Raw genomic sequence first — 22347 nt, forward strand, 5'->3', positions numbered from 1 at the left:
CGTCAGAGCGACTGGCCTGTAGTCGTTGGGGGTGCTGGGACGTCCCTTCTTGGGCACCGGGACAATGCAGGAGGTCTTCCAGAGCTGGGGCACCCTCTCCAGCCTCAGGGAGAGGTTGAAAAGATGCTGGAGCGGTGCTGCCAGCTGCTCTGCACATACCTTGAGCACCCTGGGATTGGTGTTGTCCGGTCCTCTGGCCTTGTTTACATTAATTTTGGAGAGCTGCCTACTGACCTGACTGGTTGTGATCGTCAGGGTTGGGGGTGGTGGGCAGTCTGCTGGTGTTGGGGGTGGGGTGCCGTTGCTGATGGGTGTGGGGGGGTGGGGGGTGGGGGGGCTGCTTTGTAGGTGTGATCTGGTGCTGGTGTCGATGGGTGGGGGGAGGGGTGTGGGGAGGCCACTCTGGTCAAAGCGGTTGAAGAACGAGTTGAACTCGTTTGCACGCTCTGGAGGGCCCTCCACAGCTGTGCCCTGCTGTTTGAAACCAGTGATCTTCCTAACCCCCGCCCACACCTCCCTGGTGTTGTTGGCCTGTAGTCTGCCCTCCAGCCTGTCCTTGTAGCTGACCTTGGCTGCCCTTAGCTCTTTTTTGAGCTCCCTTTGGACAGCCCTGGCCTGCTCAGTGTCCCCTGCCATGAAGGCCCTCTTTTTCCTGTTTAGCAGGTGTTTAATGTCCTTGCTAATCCAGGGTTTATTGTTTGAGAAGCAGCGTACCCTCTTTGTGGGTACGATGCTCTCCTCACAGAACCTGATGTAGTCTGTGATGCAGTGGGATAGTCCATCAATGTCATCACCGTAAGCCCTCTCAAACATATCCCAGTCTGTCGACCTGAAACACTCCTGTAGCTCCTCCTCGACGTCGTCAGACCACTGTGGGACAGACATGGTGGTCGTAGGCTGTCTCTTAATGAGAGGCGTGTATGTGGATACAAGCCTCACAAGGTTGTGGTCTGACTGGCCGAGGGGGGGCAGGGAAGTCGCACTGAAAGCCTCCTTCACGTTAGCATACAGGAGGTCCAGAGTTTTGTCTCCCCTGGTTTTGCAGGTGACATACTGGGTGAAGTTTGTCAGGGTCTTGTTCAGTCTGACATGGTTGAAGTCCCCATTGATAAAAATAAATGCATCCGGGTGTTTTGTCTGAAGCGCCGCGACGGTGGAGTGTATGACGTCACTCGCCTGCGCCGCCGCCGCGCTGGGAGGGATGTAAACAGTGAGTACAGCAACTTGCAATGGGCCTGGTCTACAAGATACACTACACGACCAAGGTACCCATGTACATGGCAAAATACTTCCCAAAGGTCAGTGAATACCACGATCACAACACCAGAGGGAGCTCCACAAATCATGTTAAACCCAGATTCGGCTCAAATAAGGGACTAAACACGTTTCGCAATTATGCCACATCAATGTGGAACGCCCTACCCAAAGCTGTAAAGGAATGTGGATCACTACCCACTTTCAAAACCTCTCTCAAGAGACACCTACGGGAGACTGCAATGCAACACTGGCCCCTGTAAATATCCTAACCCAACCCCCTCCAATGTACAGTCATTTACCTAGTATGGTCTTGTCAATAGTCCAATGTACAATTTTGTTTGTTTGTACAGAGTCCCCCCCCCCCCCTCAATGTACAGTTTTGCTTGTTTATACAATGTGCCCCCCCCCCCCCCCCCCCCCCCCCACCCACCTCCAATGTAAATTACCCAGTATGGTTGTCAATATCCCAGTGTACCCAACCCCCCCCACCCAACCTCCTCCAATGTACAGTTTCTACGTCAAATGTATATACTCCCTTTTCTTTGACTCCTTCTGTATCACAAACAGTACTGTATTTGCAAATCTGGTATGTCATAAATGTATAGATGTAGCAGTACTGACTATCTGTATGTCATGTATGTCATATATGTCCTGATGAATTGAAAATGGGGGACCCTGGTGTAAACAAGACGAAAGTCTTTCTCAGGTCTGCATCCCCTTAACAATTGTGTGTATTGAGCTGTACTGTATTGTACCCATTCTGCAATCTGTTAATAAAGTTTTCAATCAATCAATCAATCAATGGGGTGTGGCGCTGTGTGTGTGTGTGTGACTCACTGAGTGTGACCTTGATGCCAGCCTGTGGAATTCCTGTGGTCTCTGCGACACCCACATGCTTGCACACGCACACTTTAAAACACCCCCCTACTCACAAGCGCTCTCTCCCCAACACACAGAGAACATTTCCCAACACACACTTACACCATTCCAGAAACACAGGGGGTACCACTATACCCAGTGGTATGTAGACTTTGTCTTTTAAAAATAACCTCTAACACACACACACACACACACACACACACACACACACACACACACACACACACACACACACACACACACACACACACACACACACACACACACACACACACACACACACACACACACACACACACACACACACACACACACACACACACACACACACACACACACACACACACACACACACACACACACACACACACACACACACACACACACACACACACACACACACACAGTCTATGACTGCTGGGGTGACCAGAGGTAAAAGGTCTGAAGTGGTTCAGTTCAGTCACAGGAAATACTTGAGTCCGAGGAATGTCAGACAGCAAACTGACACTACAACCCTTTCAACTGTTACACTACTAATACTGACCTAGATAGATAGATAAATAGATCCCTGAAAATATACCATATTTAAACGTATCTTCTAAACCACAAATGTAGTTTATTTTCTAAACATAATTGCATTCAGCTGCTGCCACCTGAACATCAGCTCAGCCCACTGATGCATCCTAAAGCCAAGGACGGTATCCGTGGCAACAAGGACGGTACATGTGGCAACAAGGACGGTATCCGTGGCAACAAGGACGGTACATGTGGCGAAGAGAGCGGTATACGCAGCAACGAGAACGGTATCCGCGATAACAAGGATGGTATCCGTGGCAACAAGCACAGTATCTGTGCAACAAGAACAGTATCTGCGACAACAAGAATGGTATCAGCGGCAACAAGAGCGGTATCCACGACAACAAGGACGGTATCCGTGGCAACAAGGACGGTATCCGTGGCAACAAGGACGGTATCCGCGACAACAAGGACGGTATCTGTGCAACAAGAACAGTATCTGCGACAACAAGAATGGTATCAGCGGCAACAAGAGCGGTATCCACGACAACAAGGACAATATCTGTGGCAGAATACCACGACAACAGGGACGGTATCCGCGGCAACAACAAGCACCATCTGGTCCCCCAGCGAGGTAGATGCTTGAATCCATGGAAAACAAGGGGACTAATTGACCGACTTTTCTTGATTCTTCAAATCACAACTGTTGCCAACATTGTTTGTCTGAGGAAAACAGTTGCGATTGGAGGATCAAGAAAAGAGGGCGTGGTTTGAGATAGGTATCGGTAGGGGTGTCCATAGGGGTGTCCATATAGCGAGCGAAGAGAGAGAGAGAGACAAGGAAAAGAATGATAGTGTGTGCATGTGTCACTGTGTCAGTATATGTGTGTGTGTGTCAATGTCAGTGTGCATGAGAGACTGTGTGTGTGTGAACAAAATTCACACAAACTATTACGATTTTAATTAGGGATGTCCGATATTAACGGCCTACCGATATTGGCATAAAAATGTGATATCGGAAAATATCGGTATCGGTTTAAAAAATATATATATATATATATTTGTTTAAAACATTTATTTAACCTTTATTTACCCGGCAAGCAAGTAAAAACAAATTATTATTTTATTTATTGTCAAAGTATGCATAATGTTGTGTTAATTACACGACAAGAGATATGTAATGTTAATTACCTGAAATTATTACGTTTTTTGGGGGGGGGGGGGGGGACCCTGCATATATCGGTATCGGAAATTAAGAGTTGGACAATATCGGTATAGGTAAAAAAGCCAATATCGAGCATCCCTAATTTTAATAGAAAATTTTACAATAGAATTTTATCATAACATTGAGATGAAGAACTTAAAATGTGGGAATCGTTTGTGCGTGGGTGCATGTGTATATATGCATGTGTGTGTGTACTGTGTATTTTACCTGCGTATGCGGGGAGGTTTTGGGGGCGGAGTGTCCCACCTCTCCTCGTCCAATTGGTGGCTTGCCTTGTCTGGACTGCTCTCATCCTGGACAGAAAGACGGACGGAGACACATCAGAGTGTTAACGTGGGAAAGTCAACTTCAGATTCCCCACTCCATCATTTCTACTCTTGTCTGTCCTCTTTCTTTCTTTCATGCGCCATCAAATGAATACTACAGGTAGTTTGGATCTTGCATTGTGATTGGCTGAGCAACATTCCAACGGGACAATGCACTCGTAGCAACAACGCTTTTTAGTTTACTGCTGCACTTACATCCTCTACCAGCAAGAAATAACCCTTTGTTGTTAATACAAGGTATTGATAGATCTGTAGTGTAATAGCAATAATAAACTCAAGGTGGCGCTGTACCGTGATGATCTAGGCACTCAGCTGCTGCTTTATGCATTATGCTTTATGCATGCAACATTATGCATTTAGCTGAGTTGTGTGTGTGTGTGTGTGTGTGTGTGTGTCTATGTTGCAGGTCTCAACTTGATTGGGACACTTCCTGGAAAGAAAACAAAAAACAAGAAAACAAAAAACAATGTGTGTTAAGAATAGATGTATTGTGTGTGCTACTATTACGAGCACTGTGTGTGTGTGTGTGTGTGTGTGTGTGTGTGTGTGTGTGTATATTTATATTGTTCTTGCTGTCCTCAGGAGCCCTTGGTCCAGTCTATCTTACCGAATTTCAATAAAGGAATATCTTATCTATGTGAATCACTTTCAATGAAGGACTGAGTAAATAGATGAGGATCCCAGAGTCACCATATCACCACCACTATATCACCACCACTATATCACCACTATATCACCACTATATCACCACCACTATATCACCACCACTATATCACCACCACTATATCACCACTATATCACCACTATATCACCACCACTATATCACCACTATATCACCACTATATCACCACCACTATATCACCACCATTAATATCACCACTATATCACCACCATTAATATCATCACCACTATATCACCACCATAATATCACCACTATATCACCACCATAATATCACCACTATATCACCACCATAATATCACCACCATTAATATCACCACTATATCACCACCATAATATCACCACTATATCACCACCATTAATATCACCACTATATCACCACCATTAATATCACCACTATATCACCACCATAATATCACCACTGGCAGTGTTTCCCCTACCATTGCCTTGGCGGGGCGGCCCGTCCCGCCAACGGGACGCCCCGCCCCTCCAGAAAAAATTATAATAAAATAACATTTATAAAAAAATAATATTTTAATATTATAATATAATAATATTTTTTTTATTAAAGTTTGCTTTAATCACAGTAACGTTGGCGAGCTAGCTAAATTATACACAAATCGGTTTTCATATAAATCAATCTTCACTAAGACATTAAAACGGTGGTGCGGTCTACGGAGACGCAGAAAAAAGCTACTGTGGGATATTGTGAATATCCTGAAGAATGATCTCAGTCAACCGAGATTCAGTTAATAACAAGGTTTATTAACTGGACAGATAGAAATATACATAGTACATAGAGAGAATGGCTGAGGCTCGCGCCCCAGGTGATCAGCTGAATGACCCAGGTAGCGACCAGGAATGCTGTCGGGAGGAGCCCTTTATAGTAAAAAAGGGGGAGGAGGGGGACCCATTTGATAGGTCAAATGGGTGGGGGGGGGGGACATAGGATAGGGGACAAAGGGGAGGGGAGGTGGGTCTTTACATGAGTTGGGGAATGGATATATTATTCCACACTACCAAATCCATTCCGAGACAACTCCGAGACTGACTAGCATCGCACGTAACAAGTCTCAGGGCTAGATCCACAAAGAATGGATTGCATGGTGCTAATTGCACCCTTACTTACAATTCATTATGAATTGAAAATGGGGGACCCTGATGTAAACAAGATGAAAGTCTTTCTCTGGGCCCTATTCCCCGTACCTGGTTCAACTAAGTCGATCAAAAGTCCCATTATCCAGATTTAATTAACCCAATGTTTGAATCCAGGCTTTCCCTGTTCCTCGAACCCTGATTCAGTCTCGTTAATTCGAACCAGACTTGATACTCAGGATAATTGCGCGCGGCCGCCTCACCTGAAAAGACAGCAGGTGTCGATAGCAGAAATCCTGATTTTCTAACGGCATTGATTGATTGATTGATTTAAAACGTTATTAACAAGATTGCAGAATTGGTCAAATACAGTACGGCTCAATAGCCTCGCCAACAAGTTAAATGCATAATCTATAGGCTAATTTTAAGTCCCTCATTACCCCAATCAATCAGATTCTATTTCTTTAAATGTGCCTGCTGGCAGTAGGTTTAATGGAATGAATAATCAAATGAGATCTTGCTAGCGAAAATAATTAGTTCAACTCTTTCAGAATAAGGATAAAAATAAGCCCAAATAGTATATCTAATTGATACGAATTATATTATGAGGATATCTGTACTGTATGTGCTTAGGTATTATGTACTATATAAATATTATACATGGTTCCCAAAGAGAGGCTTGGAGGGAGGCTTGCAGTTACACTATTAATCAGGCTTTAATCTGTTTCGGACATCATCAATTGATTAACCTTTGGTTTATACCAGTGACACCTCATGTTCATCATCAGATAACAGTGCTTGAAAAGATAAATGCATTTTCTCAAATTCATTAATCAAAAACGTCAAAGGCTCATTCAATTGATCAAGTCACGTCACATCATCAAATCCATCAAACAGCGCATCTCCTCATATATTTTAAACCCAGTTACAATATCACAATAACGTGTGACACTGTCACAGTGACAGTGATACAATTAAACAATCCACAGATTCAGATTCCTCATAATTCATATCCACAATCCGCGCATAGACGCTTCAATGTATGCTTGAATGAAACACAATCCGGGCGCTCCGTTAAGCAAACACACAGTGAAGAATATGAAACTAATCAGAACCAAACGCCCGATAGGTTTCATTAATTAAAAATATCCCTGCGGGATTCAAAAGCCCCCTCTAGAAAAACGAAGCACAAAAACATAATTCAGAATGGTATAATGGGATCTAGACTGAGGATTATTTCAGGAAGCGAGCTGCATTTCTTTGCGAGGGTGTGGCCATGCAGGTTATCGAGCTAACTGAACTAAACCCTGCCCTCGACCAGGTTCAAACTTTCTGATCTGTTACCATGGCGATTTAGACAATCCGACGTAGGGGAACGGAAAGGTCTGGCTTAAGTCAAGCTATCCTGAAAATTATCCGGCTAACTCAGTTAGCCAGGTACGAGGAACAGGGCCCAGGTCTGCATCCCCTCAACAATTGTGTGTATTGAGCCGTACTGTATTGTACCTATCTGTTAATACAAATTTCATTCAATCAATCAATCACCTTGTTAATATTTATTTACCTAATTTATGTGCAATCGTTTCATTTCAGCTCAGTGTAGAGAAATGCACCGATACTAACAACCGCCTTACTGCGCGCATCTATGACGACACTGTTGACACCACGTTTCCGTGACACGCGCGCCCCGCGACAACACTAGTAGTTTTGGGGGCCTACCACCCACCCTGAAAAAAATCCTAGGGGAAACACTGACCACCACAATATCACCACTATATCACCACCATAATATCACCACTATATCACCACCATTAATATCACCACCATAATATCACCACCATATCACCACCATACTGATGTTTACCAGCAGGATAATCAGTAACACCAGCTGCCTGCAAAACGCAGAGATGTCACTACTGTCATATTCATATTGTATCATATCCTGTGAAAATATGGGGCATAAGTAACACATGCTCAGTTCAAATTAGTTTGCATTTCCTTTAAATTTTGTCCCCAAACACTCATCTGAGCATGTGCCGTACCCCCATGTCCCATTGGTTGGCTTACTGATGACTTAGCCTCCAATATATTATCCTTGAATGCTGCTGGGAAGTCCATTAGTCAGAAGACAGGACCACTCTAAGTTCTACAGGCCAATCAGAAGACCGGTAACCAATCTGTAAGTTCTACAGGCCAATCAGAAGACAGGTAACCAATCTGTAAGTTATACGGGCCAATCAGAAGACAGGTAACCAACCTGTAAGTTCTACAGGCCAATCAGAAGACAGGTAACCAATCTGGTAGTTCTACTGACCAATCAGTAGACCGGTAACAAGTCTGTGTTTCAATTAGAATTTTGAATTCTACTAAACTCATGGGAAAAAACATTGTTTCTTTAGTCTAGTCTAAGTTTTGCTGAAAAAGAGAAAACCCAGTGTAATTGCCTGTATGAGTCGTTCTGGTCGGGCACGACCAGTGGCAAAACATTTAAATATATGATTTACATATTAGAAACACCAATGGAAGGCGGTTAGGTGGCCGAGCGGAGATTGCGTTCGTCACCAGCCCCGGAGCTGTGAGCTGGATTCGCCTGTTCGAATCCAGCTCACAGCTCCGGGGTTGTCACCAGCTTGGCTGGCCGTCTGCACTAATACAATTGGCTGTATTAGAGGGTGGGAGAAGCTGGCGGGGTGGGTCCGGGTCGTTGTAAACAGCGACTCCTACAGTTCGGTCGGGGCGCCTGCTAAGCGCGGATAGGACTCGAGGGGGATAGTGTGGTCCTCCCACACGCTACGCCCTCTCGATGAGAATCCGCGCTGCCAGGTGAAAAGAAGCGGTGATTGGCTGGACGTGTGTCGGAGGAAGCACGTGGTAGCCTCCACTCTCCCAGATGATCTGACTGTGGGGGGTAAGTGCGCAGCGACCAGGAAGGGACTGGGAATTGGCATACGACTAACATTGGGATGGGAGAAAATTGGAGGAAAATGGAGGGGGAAAAAGACAAAAAAAAAAAAAAAAAAAAACACCAATGGAAAATAGTTTGCTTGACGTTTGCTTTTATCGAGAAAGTTACATAGTCCTGCTTTAAATAATAAAAGTGGCTGGTGAAATCCAATGACTCTGAATGAGTTTTAAGAAAGAAATATCTGAACAAATAACCAGATTTGTACTTCTATGTTGTACAAAGATCCTCACAAGAATATAAATAATCCTTCAGAGTTGGGACTTTGACAGGGGGTTAATTTAGGGTTAGGTTTAAAATTATGTTTAGGGTAAGACTAAAGCCTTCAGAGATTAAGGTTACACAAGCATAATAATATGTGTATGTGTATGTGTGTATGTGTGTGTGTGTGTGTGTGTGTGTGTGTGTGTGTGTGTGTGTGTGTTAAGTGACAGTGATTTCTCATTCCCAGAAGCAAGAGCGTCTATTCTCAGGCTCTAAATGCATTATGGGAGCCTGATGATGTCATCACAGCTTCCAAAACAGGAAGTGGGCTACTGGAAAGCTGCCAACTTCTCTCTCTCTCTCTGTGTCTCCGTGTGTGTGTCTCTCTCTCTTTTAATCTTTCTATATCCGTCTCTCTATCTTTAATCTTTCTATATCGGTCTCTCTCTTTACTCTTTCTATATCTGTCTCTCTCTTTACTCTTTCTACATATGTCTCTCTATATCTGTTGCCATCTTTAATCTTTCTATATATGTCCCCAAACAACTGCCTCTTTGAACTGCTGCGGTCAGGCAAGCGATACCGGAGTCTCATGGCAAGCACAGAAAGACCCAGAAGAAGCTTCTATCCCCAGGCCATCAGGATGCTCAACGAACAATAACACTATGCAACAACCATCAAATGCACGCATCCCCACGCACACACTCACTTTAAACAAACAACTCACTGCAGCACCCACTTTACACACTTTAGAACACCTAAACACACTTTATATTTATTGGTAAATAATTTGCACTACAACCCATACCTCATTACACCTTACTGTAAATTGTACCTAAATTGTACCTCATCCCATTTATCCTTTGCACTATATAGTATATTGTATATTAGTATATTGTATAGTATATTGTATGGTAACTCAGTTACTTCTACTCTGCATTGAACATTGTACATATGTACATACTGAACACTTGTGCCTACATACGTGACTTCTATTTTATACTTGCTATACTTATTTTATTTTATACTCATCTATTTTTGTCTAGCACAGTCTCTGGAGCGTAACAGAAAGAAGCATTTTGTATAAAAGTATTCTGTACTTCTGTATGACAACTAATAAAGAAACTTGAACTTGAAACTTGTCTCTCTATCTCTACTCTTTCTATATCTGTCTCTCTCTTTAATCTTTCTACATAATATGTCTTTCTATATCCGTCTCCATCTTTAATCTTTCTATATCTGTCTCTCTTTAATCTTTCTACATACGCATGACTTTCTATATCCATCTCTATAATTTTTCTATATCTGTCTCTCTATCTTTAATATTTCTATATCTGTCTCTATCTTTAATCTTTCTCTCTCTATATATATATCTTTAATCTTTCTATATCTGTCTCTCTATCTTGAATTTTTCTATATCTGTTTATCTTTATCTTTAACGTTTTTCAAAAAACAACAGTGCTTTTGAGGTGATGAAATCACTGCACCCAGGCAGCAGTGCTTCGGCAAAAATAGTTCAGAGTATATATCTGCTTAGAAAACGAAAATGTCAAATTTTTTACTTTTTACTCCACATGGTAAATACACAGGTCACTCACAAGTTCACAACATGTTTACAGGAAAGTTTTGGAGTTGTATTTGGAGTGTATTTCGTGATTGTTGGGAACTAGGCTACACTGGCACACCTACTTCCAGTGAATGACGCTAAGCTAGGCTAACGGTGCGGCTGTTCCCTAAGCTAAGCCTAATGCATTCACAAAGAAAAGGGTATGTATCTGCTTGTGTAACTCCAGGGTAGATGGCAAATAAGCTAATTTCCCAAAAAGTTGGGTGTTCCTTTAACTTGTCCCAGTCTGAAAGTCTCGGTCTGTCTTTCCTTTTATCTGTATCTCTCTCTCTCCGTCTTAGATAGACAGATTGCTTCTGTGAAGAACCCTCTCTCCTCTCTTAATTTCTATTACTACCCTTTCGTTCCTTCCCTCCATCCCTCTCTCTCCTTCCCTTCCTCCCTTCTCCTCTCTCCTTCCCTGCCTCCCTACTTCCCTCAGTCTCTCCTCCGCTGTGACTAATAACTTTTTTCTTTTCTCAGTCTGTTACTCACAGGCATCCTGTCTTTCTTTATCATCAGACCGCCTCTGTGTGAGTGTGTGTGTTTGTGGAAGTATGAATGTCTATACTACTACATGCAATATTGTTGCAATGTATGTGGTTGTATGTACAATTGTATGTATCCGTGTGTGAGCATGCATTGCCTTTGTGTGAAAGTGTCTTTGTTTTTATTGTGTGTGTGTGTGTGTGTGTTTGTGTGTGTGGTGTGTGGTGTGTGGTGTGTGGTGTGTGGTGTGTGGTGTGTGTGTGTGTGTGTGTGTGTGTGTGTGCGCGCGCGCGCGTGTGCACGTACCATGCCGTCATGTATTTGTGTGCTGGTGGGACTCTCCAGTTGCCGTAGCCGTTTCTCAAATAGCTGAGCAATGGCTCTATGGACTAACTCATACTGCTCCTAAAGAGATAGAGAAAGAGAGAGAGAGAGAGAGAGAGAGAGAGAGAGAGATGTGAGTGGCAATAAAAACTAAATAATATATACTCAAACATGTGACATAAACATTAATTTGACAAGATGCTGACATTCACACGGTCTTGAAACCATGGCGATGTCGTCAGGCATCAAAGAGGCAGAGAACACAATCAATCATTCATCTATCCTCCCTGATTCACACGCCGGGCATTCTGCTCCCACGTCATGCTCAGGTTGGGATTCCTTTCCACCCTGTTCCTGGTCGGGGGGGAAGGAACACCAACCTGAGCATGACATAAGAGCAAAATGGCCGCTGTGTGAATATAGTCAACTGAGGTGACTTCATGCAGGCTATTAATATAGTGATCTGATGGCATTAGTAAATACAACAAAACCTCCAGATGAATCTTATATATATATATATATATTAGTGGTGGGACTCGATAATTTTTTTTAAATTTAATTAATTAATCTAATTTAATCGCATTTTAAAAGCATATCAATATTTGATGCGAAAAGCAAAATTTCTCATTTCAAATGGATTTTGGTACATTTGGTACATACATTATACTTATGTTTAGGCAGCAACATCTTGTTTATTAGCTACTACACAGACCAACAGTCAAATCAATGCAATTTTTAACAAAGTGCAGCAATTTTAGGAATAATATATATATAGCGCAAAGGACCTTTTCTCTTTTAAAAGTTAACATTCCAAAGTTTCTGACACAATAAAGAAAAATCACTTTGAGTGCTAATGAAATGGAGTAACAGAGGTTTGAACACACTGAAGTAAAAGTTTTGTGTACTCACATCTCTGTTTACTTGTTGCCAGATGCCTGTTTTTAAGTTCCAGCTGAGAGGTAGGAGCTGGAAAACATAACGGTTCCATAGCCTGAAGTCTTATAGTCATACAGGTCCAAAGTTTATAAAAAATCCCACGGAAAATGAGTGTTTCACAAAGGTTTTTGTAATGTGTGTACCGGCAATAATTCAGCGTGATTATCGCCGGATGTTTAGTCTTGTAACTCGAGAATGGAATCACGCAATAGGTTGAGTTAGGTGACGATCGAAAGACGGCAAATTAAACTTTCTAACAATGTATTGGTTGATCGGCGGAAACGCAGCCCGGAGCCGACAGATGAGAGCAAAGTGCCACGACGTGCAATAAAATGTGTAAACATTTTTCTGTAGTTAATTAATCGAAATTAACGCGATAAAGTCCCAGCCCTAATATATATATATAGTATTATATTAATATATTATTAACCATTAGCTCTGTCTGTCCTTGCTTCATGCATGTTATTCCTCTAGTCTAATATTAGTGAAAATTAGCAACTCTACCAAATCGAAATCTAGAGTGTTAAAACTCAAATGTGTGATGTCATCAGGTACAAGGTCTGAAGCAAAAGGGGGCGTGATCTAGCACCACATTGGCTGTAATTCATACATCCCAAAATTGTATAAGGCATGTCAGCTAAGGGTGTTAGATCATGTCTGTGAAACTATTTGGAAAGCGACCAAATACATACACACACACACCCACACCCACACCCACACACTACCTTGGTTTGAACAGCAGAATGCCGCTGCGTCCTCATTTCCTGAATCAACCGGAACACGTTGAAATCTTCTGGAATCTTCTACATCGACACAAACAGGAGGATGAGTGAGCGTGTGTCATGTAGAGCTCACTGGGTAGAGCGTGGCACAGACACTGCTAAAAGGTAGGGGTGTGGTTCACACACGAGGCTTAACCTATATTACTCATATTCATCACCATGTATTCACACGTGATATCTGCTAGACTAGAGAACACACACAAGGGGACATCTCGCGTGTATTAATTATTATGCGGGTGTAGAAAATAGTTCCTTCAGGAAACTGCAGACTAAAAAAAGTCTGCGGATTATCCTGAGTAACCGGGTAATGGTTTCTGGAAAGAGACATTGTTTTTTGAGTAAAAAATATATATTATTTGTAGGGCTGACCCCTATTAGTCGATTAGTCGACTAATCGGTCGAAAGGAGCCGTAGTCGACTGCCAACCTCTTAGTCGAATACAAAAAACGAAAATATATATATATATTTTTTAATCATTCTTTCCAAAAGAAAAGAGGCCTAGAAGCGTGGCTAACGCTAATGGCACGCATACCAGAGGCTAACTGCCTACGAAAACAGGCACAGAAAGAGGATTTCACCCATCTAATGAACACACTAGACTAGACAAATATCAAGATGTATCCATCAGTGGACCAATTGCATGCTTTTGCAGAGGACAAGAAGCCTTCCGTCGACTCCTTCAGACATTAAGCACCCCCCACAGCCCAAATGGAATGATAAAAAAATATATATATATATTATACTTTCTTTTTTTTAGTCGACTAATAGTCGACTAACGGCAAATTTTGGCCAATCATAGTCGACTATCCAAATCCTTAGTCGGGGACAGCCCTAATTATTTGCCGTTCAGCTCCATTGTATTGGAGTGACACTGAAGGCAGGTATCTCTACAGGCAGACATCTCCAAAACGAAGCAAAACACACCAAATATCTGGATCCAACTTCCAATCCAACTTTATTTATATAGCACGTTTTAAAAACAACAAGGTTGACCAAAGTGCTTCACAATCAAACCATAATATATTAAAAAAAAACACATAAACACAATGCCATGCACACAGAACTACAAACTAAATTACGGCAGCAGACTTTTTTTTTTTTTTTTTTTTAAATGCTAGGGAGAACAAATGTGTTTTAAGATGAGACTTAAACATTGGGAGTGTTGGGGCCACAGCCTAATGTGGGTGGGAAACTCTTTCCACAGTTTGGGGGCTGCAACCCCCCCCCCTGTTTTTTAGCCTGGATTTGGGGACAACAAGGATGCACCTGGAGTGCTATGGATGGATCGATAGAACTCCAGGTAAAGGGGGGAATATGTTTTTTTTATTTAATTTTGGGGTGAACTGCCTCTTTAATATTTGTTCTAACATGTGTGTGTGTGTGTGTGTCTTACCCCAGCTTTGAGCAGGTTCCATGTGTAGTCAATAGCACAGATTGCACCAGTTCTGCCACAGCCCGCACTGTACAGAGAGAAGACACATGTGGTTCAGCTCCAACACACACAGTACAGTACAGTATGACCATGACAGGAAGCGGTTAGGAGGATCTATACAACATCTTGTCTGACACGCACTTACAAATACTCATAAAACCTCATCTCATGCTGTTGAATCCTCTGTTCAACACACACACGCGCACACACACACACTTCTAATGTGTTATAATGAACAGCCTGAGGAAAGTTCCTGCTTTCTAACTATCCTCTATATCACACAGTAGGGTTCAAAGCAGTGTGTGTGTGTGTCAGACATGATGTCACACATCCTGCTAGCAGCTACTGTGAACAGAGGCAACATCCCCTCCTCTTTATGATGTAACCCTCTGATTGTAAGCATACATGTGCTCATGTGCGTTTGTGTGTTTATGTGCGTTTATGTTTATGCGTGTGTTATTGTAACCCCATGCTGTTTAGCCCACTAATAAGTCAATCTGGGATGTGTTCATGAAGACAGCGTCAGTCTCTGCTTTAACTGCAGCCAGACGTGTTCTAGAAACAGCCTTCTTTGTGTTCTTAAATGTACTTCTTAAATGTACATAAACAGCGTTGAATCTTAACACTTTCAATGCCAACAACGAGATAACTTGTTTGTTCATGCCGACCGTTCATTGCCAACGACGAGAGATCTCGTTTTTTTTTATTAGCGATTTGAATTCATATTTCATCAATCTAGTCTCACGTTAGTGCTGCAAACTCTCTAAGCTCCATTGGGAAAATACCGCCCCTTATCGTCTCTCCCTGTGGTACTGCACCCCTTTGGAATGGATTGAATGAAACACATGGTGAAAAGAAAATCCTGCTTCCTCATTTTACTTCTCAGACAAGTCACCCGAGACGATCGGATTCATTGCCGAGCCCCAGAACAGCGTGGAATACATATTTCCAGTACCCAGCGTTGGATCAATAAACACGATCGATATTTGGAATGGTGATCAGGAATTGGAATAATCTTTTTGGAGAACATCTGATCTGAGGTAAGGAATCTATTTTACCAGTCTTAGGATAATCAGAGCTTTTTTCACAGAGATATCAACGTGTGCCCTATGTGTGTGTGTGTGCGTGTGTGCTGATCAGGAAATGAGAATACATTTTTCAGCCCGCTTCTGTAGCGTGCATAAGTACACATATACTATCGATAATCTAGAGTTGATTTGAAAACGATTCATAAATAGGCAGAAAAATAACAGTTTTTTGTGTATTCCAGAATACTCCAGTAAAGGGCGTTTATCACACAATCTTTATATTTTCCTGAAACTTTCAAAAAACGAGTGTTTTTCAAAATGGTATAAAACGGAAATGAACCGATTAAAAAACAATCCGTTTCGACAATGTTGACTGCAAACAAGTCATTGATAAGCGACGGCCAGATTAGACACATAGCCATAATTTAAGATGTAGTTTATGCGTTCGCAAATATGAGAGCGCTATCATTGAAGTGGGTGGTGGCACGGAAGCACTAAATCGTGCGCCCCCTGCTGGCATTGAAAGTGTTAAAAAGGGATACATACACTGAAAAAACAAATGCCAATTAATTTTGCACATCATCTCAAACATATCCCAACTGTTAGATTCTGATCAATCTGGCCAGTATCACGTCTTCTTGTGTTATCCTCTCTCCATCCACTCCTCTGCGTTGTGTACTTTTAATGGTCCCGACGTCTCATATACTGGCTGATACAATCCTTATCTCTCCCCGTTAGTGCGATCCGCAAACCATAATAATTCTCCACCTTCGTAAGAATTCGACACTTTGACACAGCGTAATACCTTACAAGGAGAAGCGTTGTTTATTGATATAAACAGAAGCCTCAGCCCAGATGTTATCCGATTGTATTTTCATTGCTATCGTCTCTGCTGTTATTCAGTCCAATAGTGGTCAGGCCTGGTCGTTAGCCTGAACCATCCTCGTGTTAGCCGAAGCTAATGATGATGTGGCACCCCCCCCCCCCCCCCTCTCCGTGATGAGAGGAGAGAGTCTCTTCTGGTTTCTTCCCTCTTAGTCTCAGTCAGATCTTAGTCTGCCCTTACCCGGAACCACTGTCACCTTTATAGGATATTCGTCCTAGCAACGACGGCCCACCCCCTTCTGGTTGTCATGTGCCGCTGCCATGACAACTGCTAATAACCTTTCACACATTTCAAAACGTTTCATTACTGTCAAAACCTCCATCGCGCTCTGCCTCTGTGCCCTGTGCTGCTCCGTTATCTTTGTGTCCTGGATCGGAATTCAAAACATTCTGCTCTGCTAACGCGGCCTGTGCCTGTGAAACCGCTGGTTCACCACCGTCTATATCATCCCGTGATGAGAATGATATTACCCTCTTAAAGCGTCTCTTTATATCAGTTTATAAACCAAATATACATTGAAAAAACACCATTTTCTCTCACAACGCTCTCAACAGTTTGACAGTTATTGGGAGTTAATGAGTTGGAATATCTCCTCCAGTCATTGGAGGACAGTGAATGCTTAATGGCAGCTCAATGAAACAATGTATATGAACAAATAGCGATGCATCATCTCATTGAGCTGTAATTAATACGACTGGAGGATTTGGTATGTGTGTGTGTGTGCCTACCTGCAGTGTACACATATAGGAACATCGTCGTTTTCCTGGTATTCCCTCATCAGTCCAATCATATCCAGTATGGAGTCAAACGAAGAGGGAACGTCATGGTCTGGCCAGTTCATGTAGTGGAACTGAGTCAGTCTACGAGACTCCTGAAGAGAGGGGGAGGGTAGAGAGAAAGAGAGAAAGAGAGAGAGAGAGAGAGAGAGAGAGAGAGAGAGAGAGAGAGAGAGAGAGAGAGAGAGAGAGAGAGAGAGAGAGAGAGAAGAGAGAGAGAGAAAGAGAGAGGGTGAGATTGAACATCCGTAGAGAGATTCAACATCCTTCTATGTGCCAGAAATGTCACTTTTCTTTGATTTCTGAGATGCTACACATGGCTCTTGGTATCAGGTTCTAATACTGAGGACATTCTCACACACATATACCCCAATATTCAATACCAGTATCAATACCAGTGCATCCCTGATCACTGATATTATAATGGGAGTACCTCGGAGACAAAGAACCATACAACTACGTTTTAACTACGTTTTCAAACCTAGTTATTAAGATGGGAAGTTGTATTGTGTGGATTCATAGTTAAAGAGAGTAGAGGTTGAGGACCTTCGGGTTATATATCACATCCACATTCCAAGTGATCGTGATTGACTTAATAACTGATAATAAATGGGCTGTCATCATGTGTGCGTGTGTCTGTGTGTGTGTGTCTGTGTGCATATGTGGTCTGTGATCAGAACATCATTCAGACCGAGTATACTTATTGCATGTTCAGCATCACGGTAAAGCGAGAGAGAGAGAGAGAGAGAGAGAGAGAGAGAGAGAGAGAGAGAGAGGGAGAGAGAGAGAGAGAGAGAGAGAGAGAGAGAGAGAGAGAGAGAGAATGGAGAGTGTAAGAGAAGAGAGATGGGGTGAGAGGGTTGGTGAGAGAGAAAGGATGGCGTAGGAGGGAGGGCAAGAAATAGAAGGAATGAATAGGATAGAGGGATGAATAGAGAGAGAGAGAGAAATAGAAAAGAGAAAGAGGAAAAAGAGGTGGGAGGAGAGGAAATGACAGCAAACTGATTCCAAGAATTAAAAAGTGATGTCAGTCAGAGAGATGATGAAACAGGAGGCCATAGTGGAGGTCAGTCAGTCCTCTCACAAAAACTAGTCTCTACTCAGAAAGACTCGTCTGACAATCAAAGAAAGCTGCATCTGTAGTGAATGAAATAGTGAAATTAAACTGTTCCCCATTTTTCTGGGGGACCCCATGGAAGCCGTTATAAACAACCTTTTTCACAGAGTAATTTAAGCCAACAGCGGAGTGTCAGGACAGGAGGACTTGACTAAAGCCTTAGCTGACACCAAGATGAGTTCATTGTTAGTGATGCTTCAGTCGGAACTTATATTCTCATACTCCCAAGTACTTGAGTAAATGTTCTTAATTACTTTCCACCTCTGTATGTAGGTCGTTGACATCACAGAGAGAACTTACATTCTCATGTTCCACCATCAGAGTCCTGATAAAGTAGTCTGTTCTGGCTTGTTCCGATTCCTGTAACAGAGAGGAAGGAGGGAGGGGGAGGGAGAGAGAGAGAAAACTGGTTGAGTTTGCTGGTCCCCGAAAGCAAAACTATTTAAGAAAAGCTGCTATATCAATCAAATCAGTAGGTAGTAGAGATGTGTACTTCATCAGATCAGTAGGTAGTAGAGATTCTTTCTTTACTTACACATGAGATTCTGAAGGCTCCAAAAGACATAGGCTCCTCCCCTAACATAGGAAAATACTTCTCACACTTTTTCTACACAAAGAAAGAAAGAAAAACAAGTAACATCAGTCAACATCGGGTAGTAAACCACAAACCAATGTAAATACCTTGACTAGACTATCTGTAGGGTCTAGAGCAGGCGATCAATACAGCCTGACTGATAGCTCTGATAATTGCTTCACACACACACCACACACACTAAATGTGAGGTCTTACCCTGCCCATTTCAAACTCTCGACAGGCCATTACAATTACCTGCAGAAAGACACAAGAGACCACACATTCAACATATTAAACACATTACAATTACCTGCAGAAAGACACAAGAGACCACACATTCAACATATTAAACACATTACAATTACCTGCAGAAAGACACAAGAGACCACACATTCAACATATTAAACACATTACAATTACCTGCAGACAGACACAAGAGACCACACATTCAACATATTAAACACATTACAATTACCTGCAGAAAGACACAAGAGACCACACATTCAACATATTAAACACATTACAATTACCTGCAGACAGACACAAGAGAACATCCAGTCAACATATTAAACACATTACAATTACCTGCAGAAAGACACAAGAGACCACACATTCAACATATTAAACACATTACAATTACCTGCAGAAAGACACAAGAGACCACACATTCAACATATTAAACACATTACAATTACCTGCAGAAAGACACAAGAGACCACACATTCAACATATTAAACACATTACAATGACCTGCAGACAGACACAAGAGAACATCCAGTCAACATATTAAACACATTACAATTACCTGCAGAAAGACACAAGAGACCACACATTCAACATATTAAACACATTACAATTACCTGCAGACAGACACAAGAGACCACACATTCAACATATTAAACACATTACAATTACCTGCAGACAGACACAAGAGAACATCCAGTCAACACCACAGTGGTGGTGAAGGAGGCACCTTCCACCCTACATTGTGGGGAGCGCTTTGAGTGTCTAGAAAAGAGCTATATAAATTAGGGGATTGTCCGATATTATCGGCCGATATCGGCATTAAAATGTGATATCGGTATCGAAATTAAGAGTTGGACAATATCGGTATATCGGTATCTGTAAAAAAGCCAATATCGAGCATCCCTAATATAAATGTAATGAATTATTAATGAATTATTATTAAGTTTGTTTTTGTTTTGGACTCGACTCCAACATATTATATGGATCTGGATCAAAAGGTGGACATGATGAGGTTAACGGAACAGACGGTCAGTTTATGATTATAGGTCTCTCCATAAGGACTCCACGCTAAATCTGTTAAAACAATGACACCATGCATAAATACTACTGCCAGTGTGACAGTGTTTAGTAGACCAAACTACTAGTGTACCTCATCTCTTCCTCTGTCTCTCCATCTCTCCACCTTTCCCTTAGTCTCTCCATTCCTTCCTCAATTCCTCTACCCATCCATCTGGCCTCTCTCCCTCCCACTCTGCCTCCATCCCTCCTACATGCTCCCAGAGACCCACGACCCCATACTCACAGCTACATTGTACTCCCAGTTCATCCTCCAGAAGTCTATGACCGGTGTTCGTCAGTGGGCCCTGAGTGGCTATGTAGGCCTCTGGTCCATCCATACCCTACAGAGGGAGAGGGAGAGGAGAGGGAGAGAGAGAGAGAGAGAGAGAGAGAGAGAGAGAGATAGGGGGGGAGAGGGAGAGAGGGAGAGGGAGAGGGAGAGAGGGAGAGAGAGAGAGGGGGGGGGGAGAGAGAGCGATGGCAGAGAGAGAGAGAGAGAGAGAGAGAGAGAGAGAGAGAGAGAGAGAGAGAGAGAGAGAGAGAGAGAGAGAGAGAGAGAGAGAGAGAGAGAGAGAGAGAGAGAGAGAGGAGAGAGAGAGAGAGAGAGAGAGAGAGAGAGATGGCAAAGAGAGATAATTGGAACCATGGAGCCAACAAACAAATGACAGTCATCTGGAAAACACAACAGGTTTGACCGACAGATTTCAGGGTTTGTGTAAAACACGGACAGTATATCATCTTGTGTCATAACATGTGCTGTGTCACAGTACAAGCCTTTATTAGCTTGTGAACCCCTTTTTCAAAACCTCCTGGAGACAGACAGAGGTATGAGACAGAGGTATGAGACAGAGTGACCTGGGACTTATAGGAACCCAAGGAGGACAACCTACACTACCTTAGGCATACTGCACCTTATGTGGATACTGTGATACTGTGAATAATGTATATTTCAGTGGATACTGTGATACTGTGAATAATGTATACTCAGTAGATAGTAAATTATAACACTACCTTATGCATACTGCACCTTATGTGACACTGTGAATAATGTGAATATTCTTCTTCAGCTAGTTAGATAGTAAATTATATTGACCTAATTGACCTAATTGTTTACACTGCCTGTGTTGTTTTTACTACCTGTACCACCCCCCCCCCCCCCTTCCCCCATGCTGCTATGATGCCTGAATTTCCCCAAGGGGATCAATAAAGGAATATCTTATCTTATCTTATCTTATGAGACAGAGGTATGAGACAGAGTGAGGTATGAGACAGAGGTATGAGACAGAGTGAGGTATGAGACAGAGTGAGGTATGAGACAGAGGTATGAGACAGAGTGAGGTATGAGACAGAGTGAGGTATGAGACAGAGTGAGGGTATGAGACAGAGTGAGGTATGAGACAGAGGTATGAGACAGAGTGAGGTATGAGACAGAGTGAGGTATGAGACAGAGTGAGGTATGAGACAGAGGTATGAGACAGAGTGAGGTATGAGACAGAGTGAGGTATGAGACAGAGTGAGGTATGAGACAGAGGTATGAGACAGAGTGAGGTATGAGACAGAGTGAGGTATGAGACAGAGGTATGAGACAGAGTGAGGTATGAGACAGAGGTATGAGACAGAGTGAGGTATGAGACAGAGTGAGGTATGAGACAGAGTGAGGTATGAGACAGAGTGAGGTATGAGACAGAGTGAGGTATGAGACAGAGTGAGGTATGAGACAGAGTGAGGTATGAGACAGAGTGAGGTATGAGACAGAGTGAGGTATGAGACAGAGTGAGGTATGAGACAGAGTGAGGTATGAGACAGAGTGAGGTATGAGACAGAGGTATGAGACAGAGTGAGGTATGAGACAGAGTGAGGTATGAGACAGAGGTGAGGTATGAGACAGAGTGAGGTATGAGACAGAGTGAGGTATGAGAGTGCTGGTGAGGTATTAAGACATACAGAGG

The 22347-nt window shown here is 42.6% G+C and overlaps 1 protein-coding gene across 1 annotated transcript in view; it reads right to left on the reverse strand.

Moving 5' to 3' along the window:
* Window positions 1–22347, reverse strand: part of LOC311241501 (tyrosine-protein phosphatase non-receptor type 12-like) — a 118182-nt gene that overhangs the window by 32424 nt on the left and 63411 nt on the right. The window contains 10 exon segments of the mRNA XM_084330348.1: window positions 4085–4170; window positions 11545–11643; window positions 13224–13301; window positions 14674–14740; window positions 17355–17497; window positions 18820–18879; window positions 19055–19126; window positions 19310–19348; window positions 20643–20684; window positions 20686–20739. Of these exon segments, the coding sequence (XP_084186474.1) occupies window positions 4085–4170; window positions 11545–11643; window positions 13224–13301; window positions 14674–14740; window positions 17355–17497; window positions 18820–18879; window positions 19055–19126; window positions 19310–19348; window positions 20643–20684; window positions 20686–20739 (740 nt within the window).

Source organism: Notolepis coatsorum (genome assembly GCF_963971535.1).
Source record: "Notolepis coatsorum genome assembly, chromosome: 15".
NCBI lineage: Eukaryota > Metazoa > Chordata > Actinopteri > Aulopiformes > Paralepididae > Notolepis > Notolepis coatsorum.